The 20,460-nt window shown below is 43.3% G+C and overlaps 1 protein-coding gene across 1 annotated transcript in view; it reads right to left on the bottom strand.

Moving 5' to 3' along the window:
* The window catches only part of SEC63 (SEC63 protein translocation regulator), an 844,363-nt gene that overhangs the window by 730,201 nt on the left and 93,702 nt on the right, over nt 1-20,460 (bottom strand). Inside the window, exons 2-3 of the mRNA XM_078648413.1 lie at nt 15,308-15,407; nt 4,686-4,800 (exon numbers count right to left, since the gene is read on the bottom strand). Of these exons, the coding sequence (XP_078504539.1) occupies nt 4,686-4,800; nt 15,308-15,407 (215 nt within the window). The remainder of the gene's footprint in view (nt 1-4,685; nt 4,801-15,307; nt 15,408-20,460) is intronic.

The following is a 20,460-nucleotide window of genomic DNA, read 5'->3' as shown; positions in this document are numbered from 1 at the left end:
AAAACTAGCATTTTACTTGAAGAACAAGTTACATACCTTCGGGAACACATTATTTGGTAGAGACTTTATCTAGCTGCAGATTACTTACCTTTGAACTTCCCAGGCGTCAGGCTGGATACGGAAACTTTTGCTGAGCAATACCGCTTGAGCGCGATGCCGGGTAGCTCCATTCGGCTGAATTTGGCGTGACTTCATCGGCAGCGTCAGTTAGGACGTTGCAGTGCCTACATAGGCGCCATCCAGGCACGCGGAAGTCAGTATTCTTTGGGTTTTTCACGCCAGAAACGCAGAGTCACCAAGTAACTGACATAATTGTGTGCAAAACTAGGGCCCTGAAAAGGAGAACATCCCTAGCCCTACAATATCAGTCCGCAACGCGGGAAGGCACGGGTTGGCTGTAAGGAATCTGCAGCTAGATAGGGTCTCTACCAGATAATGTGTTACCAAAGGTAAGTATCTTGTTCAACTGATAGAGACTTCTAGCTGCAGATTCATTACCTTTGAACAAGATACCAGAGCCATACCATCCCAGCGGTGGGTTGCGTACTCAAATCCTAGAATCAAAAGTCTTGCAGGACTAAAAAGGCAAAATGTCCGTCCCTGCATACTTGTCCATAAATGTAGGTGGTTGGGCAATTTTGTGTTTTTCTCATTATAAATAGGGTCCAGCCTATCCACCTGTCCTCAAGGGCCTAACTCCTTAGGTTTTTGCAATTCTAGGGCGGATTGCTATTCGCGAGAGTAATTGAGGACATTCCCTTTTTTGCTTTTTATAAGTAAAATAGAGTGTCTCTGTGGGAGACGGAGTATCTCCCAGCATTATGGCAGAAAAAGACACATTATCTTTTAGTGAAAATCACATAAAAAACTTAATTGACTCTTCTCCCTTCGCCAATGTGACACTCAGTACCACTGCCAAACAGCAAAATGATTCAGATAGATTGATACACCTACAGAAAAAACATGTAAGAACAGAGCTACACGGACATTTTCTCCTGAAACACCTCAAGGGAGGTGCCATCCCTTGGGGTTTACAGGTTAAAAACGTCCCTGTTATCTTTATTGAAGACACAGAGTACAAAAAAGGTTTCAGCTTTATTAATACTAAGTGCAGCCGGGATTTGATGGTTCACACCATAGAAACTGCACAGAGACTCTGTGCAAAAGAAGAAAAAGAAATTGAGGAGTTGACTGAGGCAATTAGAAGCAGTCAGGTTGTGACGGACGCCAAGGCACTTCTGGAAAAAATAGACAAACATTCCACTTTGGCATCAGTTAAGCTGCATTTATCTAAATTGACTAACAATGTTGATCTGAATGATTTTGTGAAAGGCCCGGCTTCCGGCAGATATAAAAGATGGATAGATGCTATTTACAACGAAGTTTGGAAACTGTCCCAAATTGAGGCGGCTTCCCGCATTAGAGCTATAGAACAAGCAAATTTAGACAAAGTGCTAGCCATTGTAGATAACAGCATTAACACGCTTTCTTCCCGCATTTACACGTTAGATAATATTGTGTCGTCTGTTGTTGATATTGTGCAAGATGAAGTGTCTGTTTTGTACCATGGTCAAAATCAATTGCGTTCCATTATGCAGTTTGCATGGACCTTACAAACATTGAAAGCTGGAAAAGTGCCATGGCACTACATGAATACGTCATTGTTATTTGCCCCGTTTAATTTGACGGAAAAGCAACGTTTTATGTCAATGAAAGATGCAACTTTTTCTATGATACACATTGAAAAGTTAGAACCGTTACCATTTTCTGTGGCTGAGACCAATACGGCAATGTGGCTTATCCACAGGTTAATAACTCTACCTTTTCCCCTTTTCAAATTCAAAGCCTGTATGAAGTACTATGCAATTGGCAGATATGAACCTCTGGGCACCGCTTATCTTCATGAAGCTTGGTCGCTACCATTTACCTATAGAAGCCTTAAGGAGGGGAAAGAGGTTTACTTGAAGGGTGAGAATTGCACTACAATACCAGATCACTCAATGTGTAGGAATATCCAATTGCATGGCTCTTGTAACCAGAACGAGCCAAATTTAGCCTGTATTTTGAAAGGTACACCAGCACCTGCTATCATACCAACATTCACATTACTGGCAAACGGGAGTTATTTACTTTTAAATAATGAAAATTCTTGTGGGATGGTGACAGGAATTCCTTACGTGGTTACCGTCAGTGAGCGTGTAGTTTGCTGTAAAAATGTGATGTTTCCTCCTCCGCATGGGAAGCTTGATGTTTCCATCTGGCCGACGATTCCAACATTGAAAGCAGAGTTCAACAAGATGAGTCGTATAAGAGCTCTATTGTCCCAGAAAGAAGTCGCCCTCACATCTGCTAGTGAAACTTTTGTCCTTCACGTGGCAAACACCCGCACGGAAGTGCATGCTTTATTAAATACAGATTTGCCCTTTCATTTCGGTGAATTAATTCACACTATCTTTAATGCATCCTCCATCACAGAGCTGGCTCACTTTTTTAAAGTTGTTAGCAGTGGCCTTGTGTCTTCTTTTCAAACTATATTTGGTGTGTTCCCAGCATTTTTTCATTCCATTTTTTCTAGCCTGTTTGGTGGATTTCCCTTAATGCTGGCTCTGGTTGCAGGTGTACTTCTGCTGTTTTGTTTATTTCAAAATGGATGCACGTCCTGTGTTGCGAGAAGATCTGTCACGACTGCTGCCGCTCTGCGGCTGAATGCTTGTATTTCATGGAGCGCTGCCTCTTGCTACATTGAGTGCGGCTTATGGAGTATCATTTCGATTTTCCTACTTTACATGCGTCCAGCCTGTCTTTCATTGCCTGAGTTGGGATTTCGACTGGGCCCTCGATTTGTGTCTCTGCAATACGGTGTCTCCCGATGCGAATTATAATCAGTTTATTAGCCCCTTAGTTGCTCAAGAATTGCTTTGTTCTGTCGGAGGGATTATGGCCTTTGCAGTGATGCATGGGGTCCTGGGACATTGGGATGTTTTCGCAGCAGCGCAAGATTTCTTGGCACACAGCTACATTGAAGGTACACCGAGTTGCCCTCTGATGGTGCTAGAGGCTCCGGTAATTGAAAAACATGTATGTTCTTTCCCTTTGCTAAATTGGATGGCTGACATGTTTTCGGATGAGAACAGTGACTCCCTGTTGGAGGCTGTTGCTACATATTTTGCATATACAATATTGGATTGAGTTGTGTCATCGCTTCTCTCTCTTCCATGACCAAAGGTCACGAGTTGGACATCAGATATTTTTTTTTCTCAGTTTCATTTCTTTCTGCCCCGACCTATTGACTTCACTATGTCTATGGCTAGAATCACTTGATTTGAAGTACATTCAAATTATGAAGTTTTTTGTTCCTGTTTTTTCCCTGTGGCAATTTGAACTTGGTTCTGACAGTTGTTCTTGAACTCTGCTTTCCAAATTTGCCCTTTGTCTTATCCGTGCTCGGATCAAGGGAGGGTGTCATGGGGATGAGCCTTGCATTTACACTGTGTTAAGTTAGCTTGAGTTTATTAGAAGTTTAAACGCCATTTTCCCTTTCTGCTGCCTTTGCACACGGCACACATTATTACAAATGTTTGGAGTCTAGCAGACTGTTTTGCTTCACACGGGAATAATAGGTTTTCCTATAGTAGCAGCTTTGCTTGGTAAGCTGTGTCTGAACAGTGAGTGCCGAGGCCTTCAAGGTTATTTCAACACTGGTTGTTGTTCGGTCTGATCAGCGCACGTTCTAGACATAACATATATGCAGCTGTGGCCACCTCTGATTTTGGCGCGTTTAATAATGCACTGCGCAGGCATGCAAACACACACTTTGGAGAACATTCGCATGCAGAGAGCTGGTGTAGAAAATGATGTGATCCATTTCTACTAGGACCAGAGGTATGGGGCCGCCCTTGTAAACCCAAGAGACCTTCTGTAGATATAAAATAACCTACTAGCAAGGGAGGGTGAGATCTAGGTGTAATCTAGCCTATTTCCATTTAGCATTTTAACATGCTTTCTCCTTTTGTATTTTATGGAATAGTAACTATGCTGATAATCTTGTTGCTTATAATATGTCTGCTTGTATTAGCTAAGAATTGCGCCTGAGAACATGGCATTAGAAATAAATATTTCAAACTTGCACGTGTCTTCATTTACTCCCCGTTTTGGACTGTTATGAGAGTATAACGAAAGAGTGTTCATTTGTTCCACATTGCCGGAGGTATTCTAAGTTCAATGTTCTGGGTTGTCTAATCATTGGGGGTATGGAAGAATCAATGAGACACTGATTGCTAGTCTGGTAGGGGATTTTGGCTACTAAGGTGAGTTTTGGTACACCCTAATTCACTGAGGTTCCAAGTCTCTATTCACAGTTCTGTGTATGAGCAGAATCCCTGCTACAGTAGTTAATTCTCCTTTCAACTGTAAACGCCTAGCCAAAGTATCGGTATGTAGAAAGCCAAACTATTTTCTAGAATGTAAGCTTCCTTTGATGTTATCCCAAACACACCGACTTAATGTACATTACTTGCATGACTGTGCGCTCCACATTTTACTTTGATAAATTATGCCCAGTGCAACTTTTTTTTTAACACACAATTACAATATTCAACAGAAAGAAATTAAACCCATGTCCAAGAGATTAGCATTCAGGTAAAAAAACAACAACAAAAAACACATTAACGACTGACTTTACTTACCGGGTCTAAGCCTAATACTTCATAAGGGTTGTACTCTTGATATTCCCGGTCGGTTTTGGAGACTTTATAAGCAAGAAATAAAAATAAAGCCCATCCAGCAATGAGAGCTATTTTTCTGCAGAGAAACAGAAAACAAACATGTCATTAGGAATAAAATCATCCAAATGAGACAGTAAATGCAATGGCAAACATTCAAACCTTACAACAAAATTGTACACTAAGTTCCTCTCTTTGAAGACGACTTTTGCTTAAGAAATATAATTTGTTAGGTTCTACATATTTCTGAGGACTAAATCTCTATACATACAAAGAACATAGGCAAGGTCTCTTAGCTTTCAAAGAAATGTCTTTCCGCTCCCCATTTTAATTTATCTCCTGAAAAGTGGGGTTTTCACCTACTGGTTCTTACTAATGGGCAATCACAATTAGATATTCCGTTTCACACTGAAATTTCGAAATGCTTCACCCACAAATAATCCACACAAACTAGATGATATGTCTAGGATGCATTTCCTGAAGGCTTCCAAGGATAAACTCTTTACAATATAATCTACCCCTTTCGCCCATGCTCAAGAAAGAGTGTAAACAGCAAACAACTCCTCATTGTCAACACAACATTCAGGTTTGAAAATCGTCAGCATGAAGCAGACTTGTTTGTGAATATTCCCCATGAATAATTCTTCTTTGCTCTTCTGGTGTATTCAGGCAGACCAGACAATGCCTTAGCTATAGCGTGCCTGGATGAAGATAAATATTCAAGACACAAGCTTGAAGTAGCTGTGACCAAAATAAACAGTGACAGGAAAAATTCGAAGATAATAAAAGAGAACATGTAACCAAACAAAAATGCACACCTCCTTAAATCTAAGATACAGTCTAGGTAAAGGAACTTCAGTTTAAGGAAGAAGCAGCAGTCCAGTCAATGTGCAAAGTGTGTAAAAAAAAAAAAAAAAATATATATATATATATATATATATATACACACACACACACACACACACACACACATGGTGTATATACATATATATATACATATACACATATATGTACATATATATATATATATATATATATATATATATATATATATATATATATATATATATATATATATATATATATATTACCTACTGGCGGTCGCCAGTAGGTATATATAGTTAGGATTTTTTCTCTATGGGTTTTTTGAAAATTCTATGTCTAATAACTTTGGCGTTTGTGGACGGAATTGGCTGAAATTTTCAGGAAAATGGCACATTTTGTTTCTGAGCAGCCCTTGAAAATTTGGGGGGGGTTCGTCCAGTGGGGGCCGAGAAAAAAGGGGGGTCCCAAAACGTGTTTTTAACATTGAGTTTTCCATAGGGCGGTTGGCCTCACTTTTAGCCCGAACGGCTGAATGGATTTGCACGAAACTTGGCAAAATTGTAGGGACTGGTAGCCCGATGTGCCTTTTGTAGGTCTCAATATATGTGCTCCAGTGGATTTTGAGAAATTAACGTTTAAAAAAAGATATATATCTGTAACAGCGGACCGGGCAGCGCTCTGGTTCGCGGACTTTTCGCGCAACGGAGCTTTGTGAAGCGAAGCTGATTGGTTCTCCGGCGTCTGTCAACATTCCAAACAGTCCGTAGCGGCCGCCATCTTGTCTCTCGGTAGGATCGAGAGACAAGAGGAGGCCGAAGCGAAGGGGCAAATGACCATAAGGGGGCATAGTACATTGTCGCTCACCCCCTAGGTTTGATGTGGAGGTTTTAAAAGGGTCCCGCGGGGCAAAAAAAAATAAAAATAATAATAATCGAACAGCTGAATGGATTTGCACGAAACTTGGCAAAATTGTAGGGACTGGTAGCCCGATGTGCCTTTGCTAGATCTCAATATATGTGCTCCAGTGGATTTTGAGAAATTAACGTTCAAAAAAAGGTATATATCTGTAACAGCGCACCGCTTCGCGTACTTTTCGCGTTACGGAGCTTTGCGAAGCGAAGCTGATTGGCTCTCCGGTGTCTGTAAACATTCCAAACAGTCCGTAGCGGCCGCCATCTTGTCTCTCGGTAGGATCGAACAGCTGAATGGATTTGCACGAAACTTGGCAAAATATTAGGGACTGGTAGCCCGATGTGCCTTTGCTAGGTCTCAATATATGTGCTTCAGTGCATTTTGAGAAATTAACGTTCAGAAACAAGATATATATCTGTAACAGCGCTCCGCTTCGCGGAGATAAAATTATATGTGTATTACCTAGCTGTTGCTAACACCAGTTAGCGACGGCTAGTAGAAGATAGCGACCATCTTGGGCCCCACTTTGCATGTGAGTGATATTTATCATCACTAATGACATGCAAAGTGGGCATGCCAAGATGTTAGCGACTGGAAACAGTCGCTAACATCGCTATCTCCTATTATCAACTTTTGGAAATATTCGAGATAAGGGCGAATATCTCTAAAAGCTACCACCTGCCCTGAGCAGTTCTTAGCCATGTTATCCAATGGGAGGTGGATAACATGGCTAAGAGCATTAGCTCGGTAATGCATGAATATCGCTGAGTTTTCAGCGATATTAATGCATTGCGGTCGTTTTTTATCGTATTTCCGATAAACCTTGATAATAGCAAGGTTTATCTGCGATAATTTCTGACGGTAAAAAAATCGTTGCTAAGCATCGTTAGGGATAAATATCGCTTAACTTTGGTAATATGCCCCAACGTCTGTTAACGTTCGATTCGAAGGAAATCAGGAAGTGTTGAAAAACATTGTCTGCGCCATCTTGTCTTTTTTCAAATGCCACACTTTTGTCGTGCACGGCAGCCATTTTAGATGCCTTGACCAGACCCACTCTGTGCACGCTGTCGATCCTTAGCATGGCTCCCCACCCTCGCAAACATCTCCCCCAGGCAGTGGTCACCCCCGCTCTCTGTCTTATGCATGGGTAATAAACCTCCCCCATCTGCGCTGCTGTTCCCTGAGAATCACACCCTGTGCCCGCCCGACACCTCCCTTTCGCCCTATTCACTACCGCACCCTCTGACACTCCTTTTCCTCTGTGTCCGATTGTCCAGGCTGGTCCTAGGGTATCAGCTAGCCCTGCAGATGTAGTTTATGGCCACAGCTGTAAAGAATCACCCCTCTTCAAAGGAGTTATAGTAGATCAAGGCCCACACTCGATGAGATTCGTCACAGCAGAAGCGTTGCTATTATCTGAAAACCATCCTGTATTGTGATTGGGGAGGGGACCGAGCCTGAAGCGGAAGATTCCAGGGATGACTGTTTGTACATCAAAGTTTTTACAATTATGTGTCACATTAAAAATATATAGCACTCCGACAAAGTAGTAAGATTATAAAACTTTAATAATTTATAAATATATACAAGAAAACAAAAATAGTAATAACATATAAACATTTTTAGGGAAAAACAACGAAGTAGCGGTCGGCTGTGCGAATAGTCCCAACGCAGCACAACGTCCAGATTTCCGGCGTGGGGCGTCGCGGGGGGTGGGTCATCAGTAGCAAACTGTTGTGCGAATAGTTCCAAGGCAGCAGAACGCGTTGAAATCTAGATGACACGAAAGTGATGTCTAGTAAGTTGCCACCCAGCAAATAACGGCATGGGGCGTCGCGGGGGGTGGGTCATCAGTAGCAAACTGTTGCGCGAATAGTTCCAAGGCAGCAGAACGATGGCACCAAGGTGATGTCCAGTAAGTTGCCGCACTGGTTTTGGTATCCTACAATGCTGCTCCGAATAACAACGTGGAGCGCCCCGGGGGAGGCGGCGTGAACGGGCCTCTCCAGGTGGAGTGTCATCTGTTGTAGTGGGGCGCCCCTTTACCGTTTCAGTTGCCATTCCGTCCGTTTTTGGTCCACTGTGTCAAAAGCCGCAATTCAGCTGAGTTGCGCCCACTCTTGCGGTGCAGCGATAGGCGGCTGTCACAGGACTCTCAAAATGGCGGCAGGCTGTTTCCTTTTTGGGCCTGGTCCACTGAAATGGCCCTGGGACACCTTGGAAATCGGACGCTTGTCTGCTAGGTCTTGGACCTCATTCTCGAAAGCGTCCCCTCCGCCTTGAGAATTCATCAAAAGTTTTGGGGGCTCCGACTCCTGCAGGCTTCTGGTGGGGAGCGGCTGCCATGATTGCTCGCGGAATGACCACGACTGAGCTACGAGATGGTGGTGCTTTCATGCTGACGCCAGTTTAGTCTGAAACATCCAGAAACAAGGTGGGGCTTTCATCGTTTGGGGAAAAAAAAAAGTTTTCATCCTATGAAAAGTGTTGTTTTTAGGTCACATGATCAAGCCTTCCATCATTAGGAAACCAAAAGTAAAATGAACCAATGAAAAGTTTGATAAACAAGTCACATGACCTGTTATGCGGCATAGGGTGTAAAATTAGGAGAAAATACGTTGGCACGTGAGGCGGCGTCAGTAGCGGACCGATGTGCGAATAGGCCGAAGGCAACACAACGCGCCAAGATCTGGATGGCACCGAGGTGGTGTCCAGCAAGTTGCAGCACTGGTGTGGCCATCCTACAATGCTGAAAGTCGGCGTGGGGCGCCCCGTTGGCCTGTGAGTTTGCGTCAGTAGCGGACCGATGTGCGAATAGGCCGAAGGCAGCACAACGCGCCAAGATCCGGATGGCACCGAGGTGGTGTCTAGTAAGTTGTCGCACTGGTGTGGCCATCCAACAATGCTGAAAGTCGGCGTGGGGCGCCCCGTTGGCCTGTGAGTTTGCGTCAGTAGCGGACCGATGTGCGAATAGGCCGAAGGCAGCACAACGCGCCAAGATCCGGATGGCACCGAGGTGGTGTCTAGTAAGTTGCCGCACTGGTGTGGCCATCCAACAATGCTGAAAGTCGGCGTGGGGCGCCCCGTTGGCCTGTGAGTTTGCGTCAGTAGCGGACCGATGTGCGAATAGGCCGAAGGCAGCACAACGCGCCAAGATCCGGATGGCACCGAGGTGGTGTCTAGTAAGTTGTCGCACTGGTGTGGCCATCCAACAATGCTGAAAGTCGGCGTGGGGCGCCCCGTTGGCCTGTGAGTTTGCGTCAGTAGCGGACCGATGTGCGAATAGGCCGAAGGCAGCACAACGCGCCAAGATCCGGATGGCACCGAGGTGGTGTCTAGTAAGTTGCCGCACTGGTGTGGCCATCCAACAATGCTGAAAGTCGGCGTGGGGCGCCCCGTTGGCCTGTGAGTTTGCGTCAGTAGCGGACCGATGTGCGAATAGGCCGAAGGCAGCACAACGCGCCAAGATCCGGATGGCACCGAGGTGGTGTCTAGTAAGTTGTCGCACTGGTGTGGCCATCCAACAATGCTGAAAGTCGGCGTGGGGCGCCCCGTTGGCCTGTGAGTTTGCGTCAGTAGCGGACCGATGTGCGAATAGGCCGAAGGCAGCACAACGCGCCAAGATCCGGATGGCACCGAGGTGGTGTCTAGTAAGTTGCCGCACTGGTGTGGCCGTCCTACAATGCTGAAAGTCGGCGTGGGGCGCCCCGTTGGCCTGTGAGTTTGCGTCAGTAGCGGACCGATGTGCGAATAGGTCGAAGGCAGCACAACGCGCCAAGATCCGGATGGCACCGAGGTGGTGTCTAGTAAGTTGTCGCACTTCTGTGGCCATCCTACAATGTTGAAAGTCGGCGTGGGGCGCCCCGTTGGCCTGTGAGATGGCGTCAGTAGCGGACCGATGTGCGAATGGGGCCAAAGGCAGCGCAACAATATTTTCTGATTTGAAGACACCACAAGGCGCTGAGATGCCAAGATCCGGATGGCACAGAGGTGGTGTCTAGCAAGTTGTGGCACTGGTGTGGCCATCGTACAATGGTAAAAGTCGGCGTGGGGCGCCCTGTTGGCCTGTGAGATGGTGTCAGTAGCGGACTGATGTGTGAATGGGGCCAAAGGCAGCGCAACAATATTTTCTACTATATTTTCGGAGTAGAAGACACCACAAGGCGCTGAGATGCCAAGATCCGGATGGCACCGAGGTGATGTGTAAGTTGCGGACGGATGTGCGAATGGGGCCAAAGGCAGCTCAACAATATTTTCTGAAGAGAATACACCACAAGGCGCTGAGATGCCAAGATCCGGATGGCACCGAGGTGATGTCTAAGTTGCGGACCGATGTGCGAATGGGGCCAAAGGTAGCGTAACAAGATTTTCTGTATGGAAGATACCACTAGGCGTTGAGATGCCAAGATTCGGATGGCACCGAGGTGATGTCTAGGAAGTTGTGCTACTGGTGTGGCCATCGTACAATGGTAAAAGTCGGCGTGGGGCGCCCTATTGGCCTGTGAGATGGTGTCAGTAGCGGACTGATGTGCGAATGGGGCCAAAGGCAGCGCAACAATATTTTCTGACTGACACCACAAGGCGCTGAGATGCCAAGATCCGGATGGCATCGAGGTGATGTCTAAGTTGCGGACTGATGTGCGAATGGGGCCAAAGGCAGCGTAACAATATTTTCTGTATGGAAGATACCACTAGGCGTTGAGATGCCAAGATTCGGATGGCACCGAGGTGATGTCTAGCAAGTTGGTGTGGTCATCCTGCAATGCTGAAACTCGGCGTGGGTCACCCCATTAGCCTGTGAGATGGCGTCAGTAGCGGACCGATGTGCGAATAGGCCGAAGGCAGCACAACGCGCCAAGATCCGGATGTCACCGTGGTGGTTTCATAGTTGAGAGGCACTTCATCTGCAGTGGGGCGCCGAGATCCGGATGGCACCGAGGTGATGTCTAGCAAGTTGCTGTACTTGTGTGGTCATCCTACAATGCTGAAACTCGGCGTGGGTCGCCCCATTAGCCTGTGAGATAGCTGTTCTTTGGATTTGGGCCTGGTCCACTAAAATGGCCCTGGGACACCTAAGAACTCGAACGCTCGATTTTTTTTTCCTTTCCTGTACATGCAAAAAAAGGTAAATGCCCGGTATGTTACACGCTTCATCTGCCACGATGAACTCTCCAGAGGAACCGAAAAAATATATAGTTGTGGTAACTATACCATGCATCGTCATATGGAGAGGTGGCACCAATTAATTATAGTGCTGCATAAAAGAGAGATTTGGAGGAGAACCCCTGACCTGCTAGTACATTCATCAAAGAAGTGGCACTGAGAGCTTCAGAGGCAAGGGAAACGGTCCCAAATATTTAGAAGAACTTTGGAAAGATTAAAATGACATGTTTAGATTGTGGTAAATTAATTTCATGTGGGCAGATGAGTGTTACTCTAATAAATACAGCATATGAACATCATCATAGTCGATGGTTGGTAGAGACATTTTGACTATATCCTGGACCTGCCCGTCCTCGCCCAAAATGGCGCCGGAATAAATGGGACTCGTAACTCCTTGTTGTGTACTGGTTGCAGAACCTTGAAATCACGAGATACGTATGCAGTTTTGAAGCACATGGCGGGCGGGGACGAGAATTGATTGAATATTTCGACATCCCTATTGATATTAAGTTCTGATGTGTTATTGATTACTGTACTGTTGAAAATTCGAATTAACGTCACCCATGGTACTTGCCCGCAAATGTATATCTAGATAATTTTATTGTAACTGGCCCTGTCGTATTTTAATTATAAAATGTACGTCCACCGATTCCGTAACTGTTAGACACCTTAGTTCTTGCAACCTAATGGCCCGCCCGTTACGTTCCTCTACAGTGTAAATGTCTATTCATCATATACGATTACAGTTTGCTCTGTGGCAGGCCCACGTGGTTATAGGCTCGTATTTGTATAATGAAATTTTCACAATAAAGGTTTTTAAAAGAAAACATGGTAGTAGTGTATACATTGGTAAAGTTTTTAATAGTCACTGTTTTAGAATCATTAAAAGGCAAGTGAAATAAAGCAGACCAATTACATGAAGGGTAAAAGGTATAATACGAAGGAACGCAGTAAAGATAAATGGTCAAGGGCTGTTGTGTTTTCTATTCCTGCAACATAAAGTGATCGATAAGAATCTCATATTCAGGCGTATCGGCGACTAAGACAGCAGGTCGACCCTCTTTTGCTCAACGGCTCCGTCATGGGACGAAGAAACGCTCTTTTTCTCGAAAAAAGAATATATTTTACTTGCAGGACAGTTGTAAAATTTCCGGGAAAGTACATTAGCCTGGAACATTATAACATATATTTAAGAGAAAATAATGTTCGGAAGTAATTAAAAGCGTAATTTTTAGGTGATATGACCAAGGCTTTCATCATTAGAATAAGAAAAGTAAAATGAACCAATGAAAAGTTTTATTAACAAGTCACATGACTTGTTATGCTTACGTTACGCGCTGCGCGCCCCGGATGACTTCCGGATGCGCTAACGCGGCGCGTCATATGACGCATTACGCGACAACGCAGGTCCAGAATATAGTCAAAATGTCTCCACCAACCAGCGGTCGGAACACAACCCCTTTCAGCAGGCTAAATAGTTCTGTTAAATGACAACAGAAAGGACAGGCAACAAGAACCATCAGTCAAAGAGGGGAGGGCTAGTTCTTCTCTACCGGGTTACATTGGGGCGCTACCGGAACTGATCGAATTGGTAGTCTACAGTGTTTCTGGATGTTTCAGACCGAAGCTGGGGTTAGCATGAGAGCAGCACCATTTCGTAGCTCCGTTGTGGCCATTCCGCAACCAATCATGGCAGCCGCTCTTTATCGTTATTTTGGGCGGGGTGGGTGGCGGAGCCGAGCTGTTTTGCAGCCATCATTGTGTGGAGTTCAGTTCATCTCACTAGTTTTGTATTTGTCATGAGGGGTTGTTCCTAATGTTTCTATTTTAGCGAGGTCAAAAAGAGATCCCATTAGTGGCCTACTGATTTTGCTCGATTCCTTTTCTTTTTTTTTACACGATTTTTCGTTATCTGCAAAGACTAAACAGAGTATTGCGACTCTGTGTTTGTTTGTAAATAGAGAATGAACCAAAGAGAACTAATTCTAAAACAGTAAATACTTGGATAACAATCAATCAAATGGAGAGAGAAGCAGGCACGACGGATTACAACGGGGGCAAAGGCCTGCGTTAACTACCTTTCACTATCTGCAAAGAGAGAGTACTCCTAATAGAAATGAGGGGGGGGGGGGCACCATTCAAAGCAGATCAGTGTGCATAAACACGAAAATGTTTTCACTTACCACGTACTTGACATTCGACAGCTTATGATATTTGCTATTAAAAAACCATTGAAATTCACTGAAAAAACCATAGGTTATAGACCATATATAGTTAGGAATTAGCATTTAAAAAACCTTATTTTACTCACACAAAACCATTGAAATTCCATATATAGTTAGTTGCACTAACTATATATCGCGCACCCGCAATCCACTGCTGATCATGTCACATATTACATCATTCATGACATGGTCAGTGACATCACTGATGACATCACTGATGACATCTCAAATGACATCACTGATGACATCACTGATGACATCACTGATGACATCTCATTTGACATCAATGACCACATCACTGATGATATCATTCATGTGACAATACAATGCATCTCCTCACATTTTAATATAACCTCTGTTTCACCCAGTGTTAAATACAGAGTATAATTTTTGAAACCATTGACACACCAATACTAGTTACTACATACGTACTCACTGATTCCTACGTCTACACACACATTCACTCATTCACCCATACAATCATTCATACATACAATCACTCATCTTTACAACACTATCATATGCACTCATACACCTATACAGACACTCACACTCTGCCACTCATCCATGGAGTTACTCACACACCTAGTCAGTCCTGTAAAGAATCAATCACACTTCCATTTTCTTGTCTATACAGTTAAACATAGAGCACCTTACATTTTCAAACATATAGTAACACATACTTACTTTCTTATACAATCATTGATACAAGTACACATTGATCTGCACAGAGTCACACACCTCCCAGCCAGCCACACACACACTCAGTCTCCCATACAAATACTTGGACAATCAATCAATAACCCATATAGTTAATTATATAGCTACTGATCAACACATGCAGTAGTTTACAGAACAACAGACATAATGATGCACAAATTAAGACAGTTTAGTCACTAACCCATGCACTCAGTGAGACACATTTAATCACTCACTCATACATTCAGTCATGCACCTACTAAATCCTTCGTCCAGACAGTTATACATCTACTCATTCTTCAATATCTAAAACATATTTAAACTTTACAGAAACACACAGTCACTGGATGATGTCATCAGTGATGTCATTTGAGATGTCATCAGTGATGTCATCAGTGATGTCACTGACCATGTCATGAATGATGTAATATGTGACATGATCAGCAGTGGATTGCGGGTGCGCGATATATAGTTAGTGCAACTAACTATATATGGAATTTCAATGGTTTTGTGTGAGTAAAATAAGGTTTTTTAAATGCTAATTCCTAACTATATATGGTCTATAACCTATGGTTTTTTCAGTGAATTTTCAAGGTTTTGTAAATGCTAATTCCTAACTATATATGGTCTATAACCTATGTTTTTTTCAGTGAATATATATATATATACACACACACACACATATATATGGGTCAGCAAGGAATTAAATATGAAATATTCAACATGTGAGACTAAAAAACCAAAAGACACTGAACTTACTTTAACGTAGGGATTACATTGGGCTGTGGCTTCAACAAACGTAATCTGTACCAGACACATCTTCCGTAAACTTTTCTGATATTTTTTAACCTAATTTGCTCTGAGGAGGAAAAACACATTTGGTTAAAAGAGTAGTCTGGCAGAAATGTTCTGTTCTGAAAAGTAAAAAACAGAGGTTTGTGAGACAATGTCTAATATTCACCCCGGGTTAATTATACCATCTTCTTTTATTGGTCGTTATTCCTTTTAAATTCCAAAATAAATTAAATAAACTTAAACTTACCTATAGCCAGACAATCGTAGGCCTACACTACACAGAAGGTGCTACCACTTTTAATCATATTACGACATTAGACATAGAAACAAAGCTTCTAACATATCCTATATAAAACAAAGAAATTGCTTTTCTAATGCTTGTTGGTTGCCACTACTGGCTTTGAACTTGAGAATATGCTCCACCTATCGGGCTCCTGTGTCTCAAAAACCATTCTGTGAGGTTCTGTAGGACACTAATCGCTGGTAAAGTGATGTAAGGCTGCTTCCAACCAGGATGCTGGTCAAATAAATGTGAAAGAACTATATAAGAGAAAGTTTCAGGAATGGACTTTGATGACAAATATTTTATTTCAGTTACCCTTTTTGTTAAGTATTAGTCACTTTTTCCTATTTTTGTGGTTTTTACCCATTTGCCACTTGTGATTAAAACAGATGTGAAACCCATGGGTGAATCCAGAAAGCTATGCCTTTCTGAAATGTAAACCAATTGGGAATTCAGCAAGGGGCCATTCATAGAGATTGCTAATAGTTTTCTCAAAGTAATTGATTAAATAAAAAAAAAACAATACGGAAGGAATAGGTGACAGTTTTTATCTGTAATCTTTTGGAGCTTGGACGATTTACAAAAGTAGTAGAATGTTACCTTCGTCGGGCCTTTCTGGTCGCAGTGATATATAGTGTTTGCTGGTGGTATAAAAACAGCTGACCCCCAGAGCCATCAACTAAGCTGCACTGTAGAATGATCATTTTATACCAGACATGCATCAATTCATATGGTAAAATCAAATGAGTAAAAAAACGGTTGTAAGGAAACCTGCGCATTTTTCTCAAACGTGCCCAAGATATTAAGTTTAGGAACAGCTTTATTTGTACAACTTCTAATTTGGTGTTACCCAATACTATCATGCAACTCATAGGGGATTTTTGCACACTGCACACTGGCTTATATTTAAAAATGGAGCGAAATTCAATTGAGAACAACAAATGTCTTACTTTTTGGGTGAGGGGAGGTTAGCAGGGCATTTAGTGAAGAAAAATCTGCTGGGACCTATGCTGATCACACCACCTGTTATTTACCTGGGTCTGCCAAGGGATGGTAGGGCTCCCGGGGTGCCAGGTGATGTAGATTCAAATAATGAAGCCATTCACCCTTGCAAGTGAGGAAATTGATATTTACCCCCTCTCTGCTTGTCCATATGTCAAAACTATGTCCTAAAGAATCCGAATTTACTCATTTGCCATGGCAATGCTCTAGGCCCGAGAGAGACTGTTGGAGTTTTACTGCATCCTAGAGCCAGGATGAGCCGGGCCCACCCTGCCCATTCCATTCAAATAATTCCCTGGCATCCAATGAGCTAGCTGCCATTCCATCCTCAGGGACAGATTGGGGGTAAATCCAGTCACTCTTTCCGTGCCTTTGGGGGAGGGGATTGTCCAGAAAGTCCGTTTAGGCTTTAGGGGTGCCAAGGAAGGCCTGATATCATGACAGGCTGACCCCAAACCTACAAACAAAAACACTGTCCCTGCATCCAGGGGACTTTGTGACAAGAGAGGTAGAAAGGCTGCTGGGGCATTTAGGAGTGAAAGTATTCCACTATGTCTGGGAGGGCCTACCCCCATCACTTTTCATTTTTTTTATAACAAAAAGTATATCCCTAGTATCTAGTGGGCTTTCTGCTCCCTTATACTCAGGATGGCAGACTGGAGAAATTCCTCCAGTCTGCAAGGAGGACAGAAAGACTGATAGGGCTTCAGGTGTGGGGGACATTGCTCGATGACAGGATGGGCTGGCACCAAACCAATATAGAAAACAATTCTATCCCTGGCATCCAGTGCCATGGAGCATATAACGCTCCCTCAAACTGGCTGCGTGGTATAGAAAGACTGTTGGGGCCTTTAGGGTGGTAACTGGTCCGATATCTGAGCAAGCAAACACCCACCCCATTCATTTAATTATTTTTTTACAACAAAAAGTATTTCTCTGGTGTCTAGTGTGCACCTCTTCCCCTCCACCCCAACCCCGATTGAGAAAAGTAAGCGGGGGGGTTTGCCCTCCCAATTTGACCCATGGAGTGGCAGAAAAAGATGGGGTGGTGGAGAGGCTCAATGTCAGGGTAGGCCATCCTCACCAAAAAACAAAAAATAAAAATCGGACCTCTGGCTCTAGTGAGCTTTCTGCCTGGGGGAGGCAAGATGCCCCTAGAAGCAAAGTGGATCGATTCTAGCTTGGGAAATTTCCCTTCTGTGATGATACCCAAACAGGGATCCAATATGGAGTAATACAGTTGAAAGGGTACCTCTTCTGTTGTGATCAATACTTGGGGGCAGAAGGGGCTAAGATAGCGCAGATGTTTGGCTCCATGAACACTAAAACAGAAATCTCCAAACCACCGTGGTACATAAAAACCGGTATAAAATGTAACCCCTTCGACGCTCATGACGAGCTGGGCTCGTCATGGCGTAGCCTCCTCGCACGCTCATGACGAGCCCAGCTCGTCACGTAACATGCGATTTTTAAAAACCCAGCGTACGGGCGGAATTCCGCCCGCACGCATGCGGTTAAATTAAGTTCACAATAACGCATATCCAGCCACAAACTCTTTCCAGCATTCAAACAAATCATAAACCCGCCAATCCACCCTCTTCTGAGGGGATATATAACATTACGATATATGTATACATATACACACTGGTGGCAGCTGAAACACGTACAATGGTGGGCAGACATCAATAAATCTGCAAACAACCACACGCAGCATTGTCATCCTTTGTTGTGAAGGGGTAATGGAATATTATGCAGACTGTTCTTGTTGGGTCTGAAGAGACAACAAGCCCTTTGGTTTGAAAAGCGGCGGCAACCAACTAGAGTGCATTGGAAAGAGATTAGATAGATAGATAGATAGATAGATAGATAGATAGATAGATAGATAGATAGATAGATAGATAGATAGATAGATAGATAGAAAGATATATCCATCCACATGGTTCTCCAAACATAAGAGAAAGCCTGCACTTGACGGTTTGGTCAAATCCAATCCTTTTATTCCATCAAACAGCACAACCATCCTTTGCATCATGAATCAGGCAGCACAGAAGTCACTAACTTAAGGAGACGCGTTTCGGCTTACTAGCCTCTCTCAATCCAAACTGACTGCACTCTTAATTACGTAAAATATACAAAAGAGTTACTTCCGCATTTATTATACGTATTCCATTCACCAATACTCCAAATAACATTGGCCATTCATTAATCCTAAAATAGGTAATCATAACTTTCATTAGCTTTGATCATGAAAGGAAATTAAATGTTTAAAGTGGGAAATTAATAGTCACGTTTGGCAAACAAAAAGAGCAGTAATTTCTTTGCTTCAATGCCGCTGTCAGCTGATGTCAAACTATGTGCTGCTCGGTTTCCCAACACAATGAAAACTCCAAACCCCCACTGCACATCCGATAATTACACTGTTCCAGGCGTCTGTCTAATTTAGGGTGAAGATTTGAACTCCATCCAGGTCCATGTCCGGGGGGCTTGCTGGCCTTATGATTCATAGATAAGTCGTGGTTATGCTGTCTAGTACCAGGGCTGCAGGGGCTTGGAAGTGTGATTAGCCTCTGAACAGCATGGTGAAGAATGAATTACAAAACCGGATTTGCAATCTGAGGCCCAATGGAGAGCTAAGTATGTTTTAAAAGAAATCACTGAAATGACGCAGAACCCACTAGAGGTAAGAATCTGCGCAAACACGTACTACAACTCCCAACATGCAAAACAGCTGAACTCACCTGTGAGGCCTACCGAAGGGCAATTATTCATTAGCATGCAGAGGAGAAAATGTGTGTGAGTGCTTCGGTGGAGTGACAGCGCATGCCTATGATTAAGGAGCAGAAGCTCCGAAACGTGTCAGGCAAAGAAGACTTTTGGAATGCAAGTGGTGGTTTTATCAATAAAGCTTCGAATGGAAGATTTCACGGTCGAGTGAGTCTTTACTTCAGGGCAGTTTCTTTGGTTGAATCTAGCCAGACACTTCAGGGAGTACCATGATGGAGATTGGACAAAGGACAGATACTTTGGCATTGATACAGTAGTGAAATAGAGGAGGCAACCGAATTGCTGCTTTATGCAGAATGGAATCTAGATATATATTACAAGCAGGCAGCCTCACTCCACACGGTATGAACAATGATGAAGAGGTATACACACACCTTTAGAACCTACTAGCTCCTGAAGAATAATCTGAATACTGCATGTAATTATGATTTGAAGCGCCAGTATTATGATTTTGGATTGTTTATGTGAAATGTGTCTTTTTTCCTCCTCTAATTTAATACTATGAGGCCTGTCAGTTTAGAATTGGATTTTTTTTATAGTGTAGTTATTCTCTCTAACGTTTGGTTTTCTGTTTTCCTTACAGATTTAAGGAAGGCCTCCATGCAAATCATGCTGGAAGAACCTTTGGAGGAGTAGAAGGCGATCACCATGTGGAAACACCTTTAGACCTTCACTATCAATGGAATACAAGTTTTCTAGAATTGGGTACTGTGAGAAGTTGGCCTGGTATATGGTGCTCACTAGTTCTAGTGATTACCTTGCACCAGTCCAAACAACCCTTATGGTGATGGTTGTAAGTCAACCTTATGGACCAGCTATCCTAGTGGTAGCGTGGACAGAACAGTCTTAGGCTAAAAGATTCTTGAGGGCGTGTAAAGCCAGCTGTTTTACCATATGTAACCCCTTGAATATCAAATGAAAGGACACCACAGGATATATATATATAACATATATATGTATTTATTCACTAACACACTCCTCTGAACTCTTTACGAGGCAAAAGCACATAACAAGTTACACTTAGGAATACTTTAAATAGCACAATTTA

The sequence above is a fragment of the Lissotriton helveticus genome, chromosome 6 (assembly GCF_964261635.1).
Source record: "Lissotriton helveticus chromosome 6, aLisHel1.1, whole genome shotgun sequence".
Classification (NCBI taxonomy): domain Eukaryota; kingdom Metazoa; phylum Chordata; class Amphibia; order Caudata; family Salamandridae; genus Lissotriton; species Lissotriton helveticus.
This window is presented reverse-complemented; position numbering and strand designations above follow the sequence as displayed.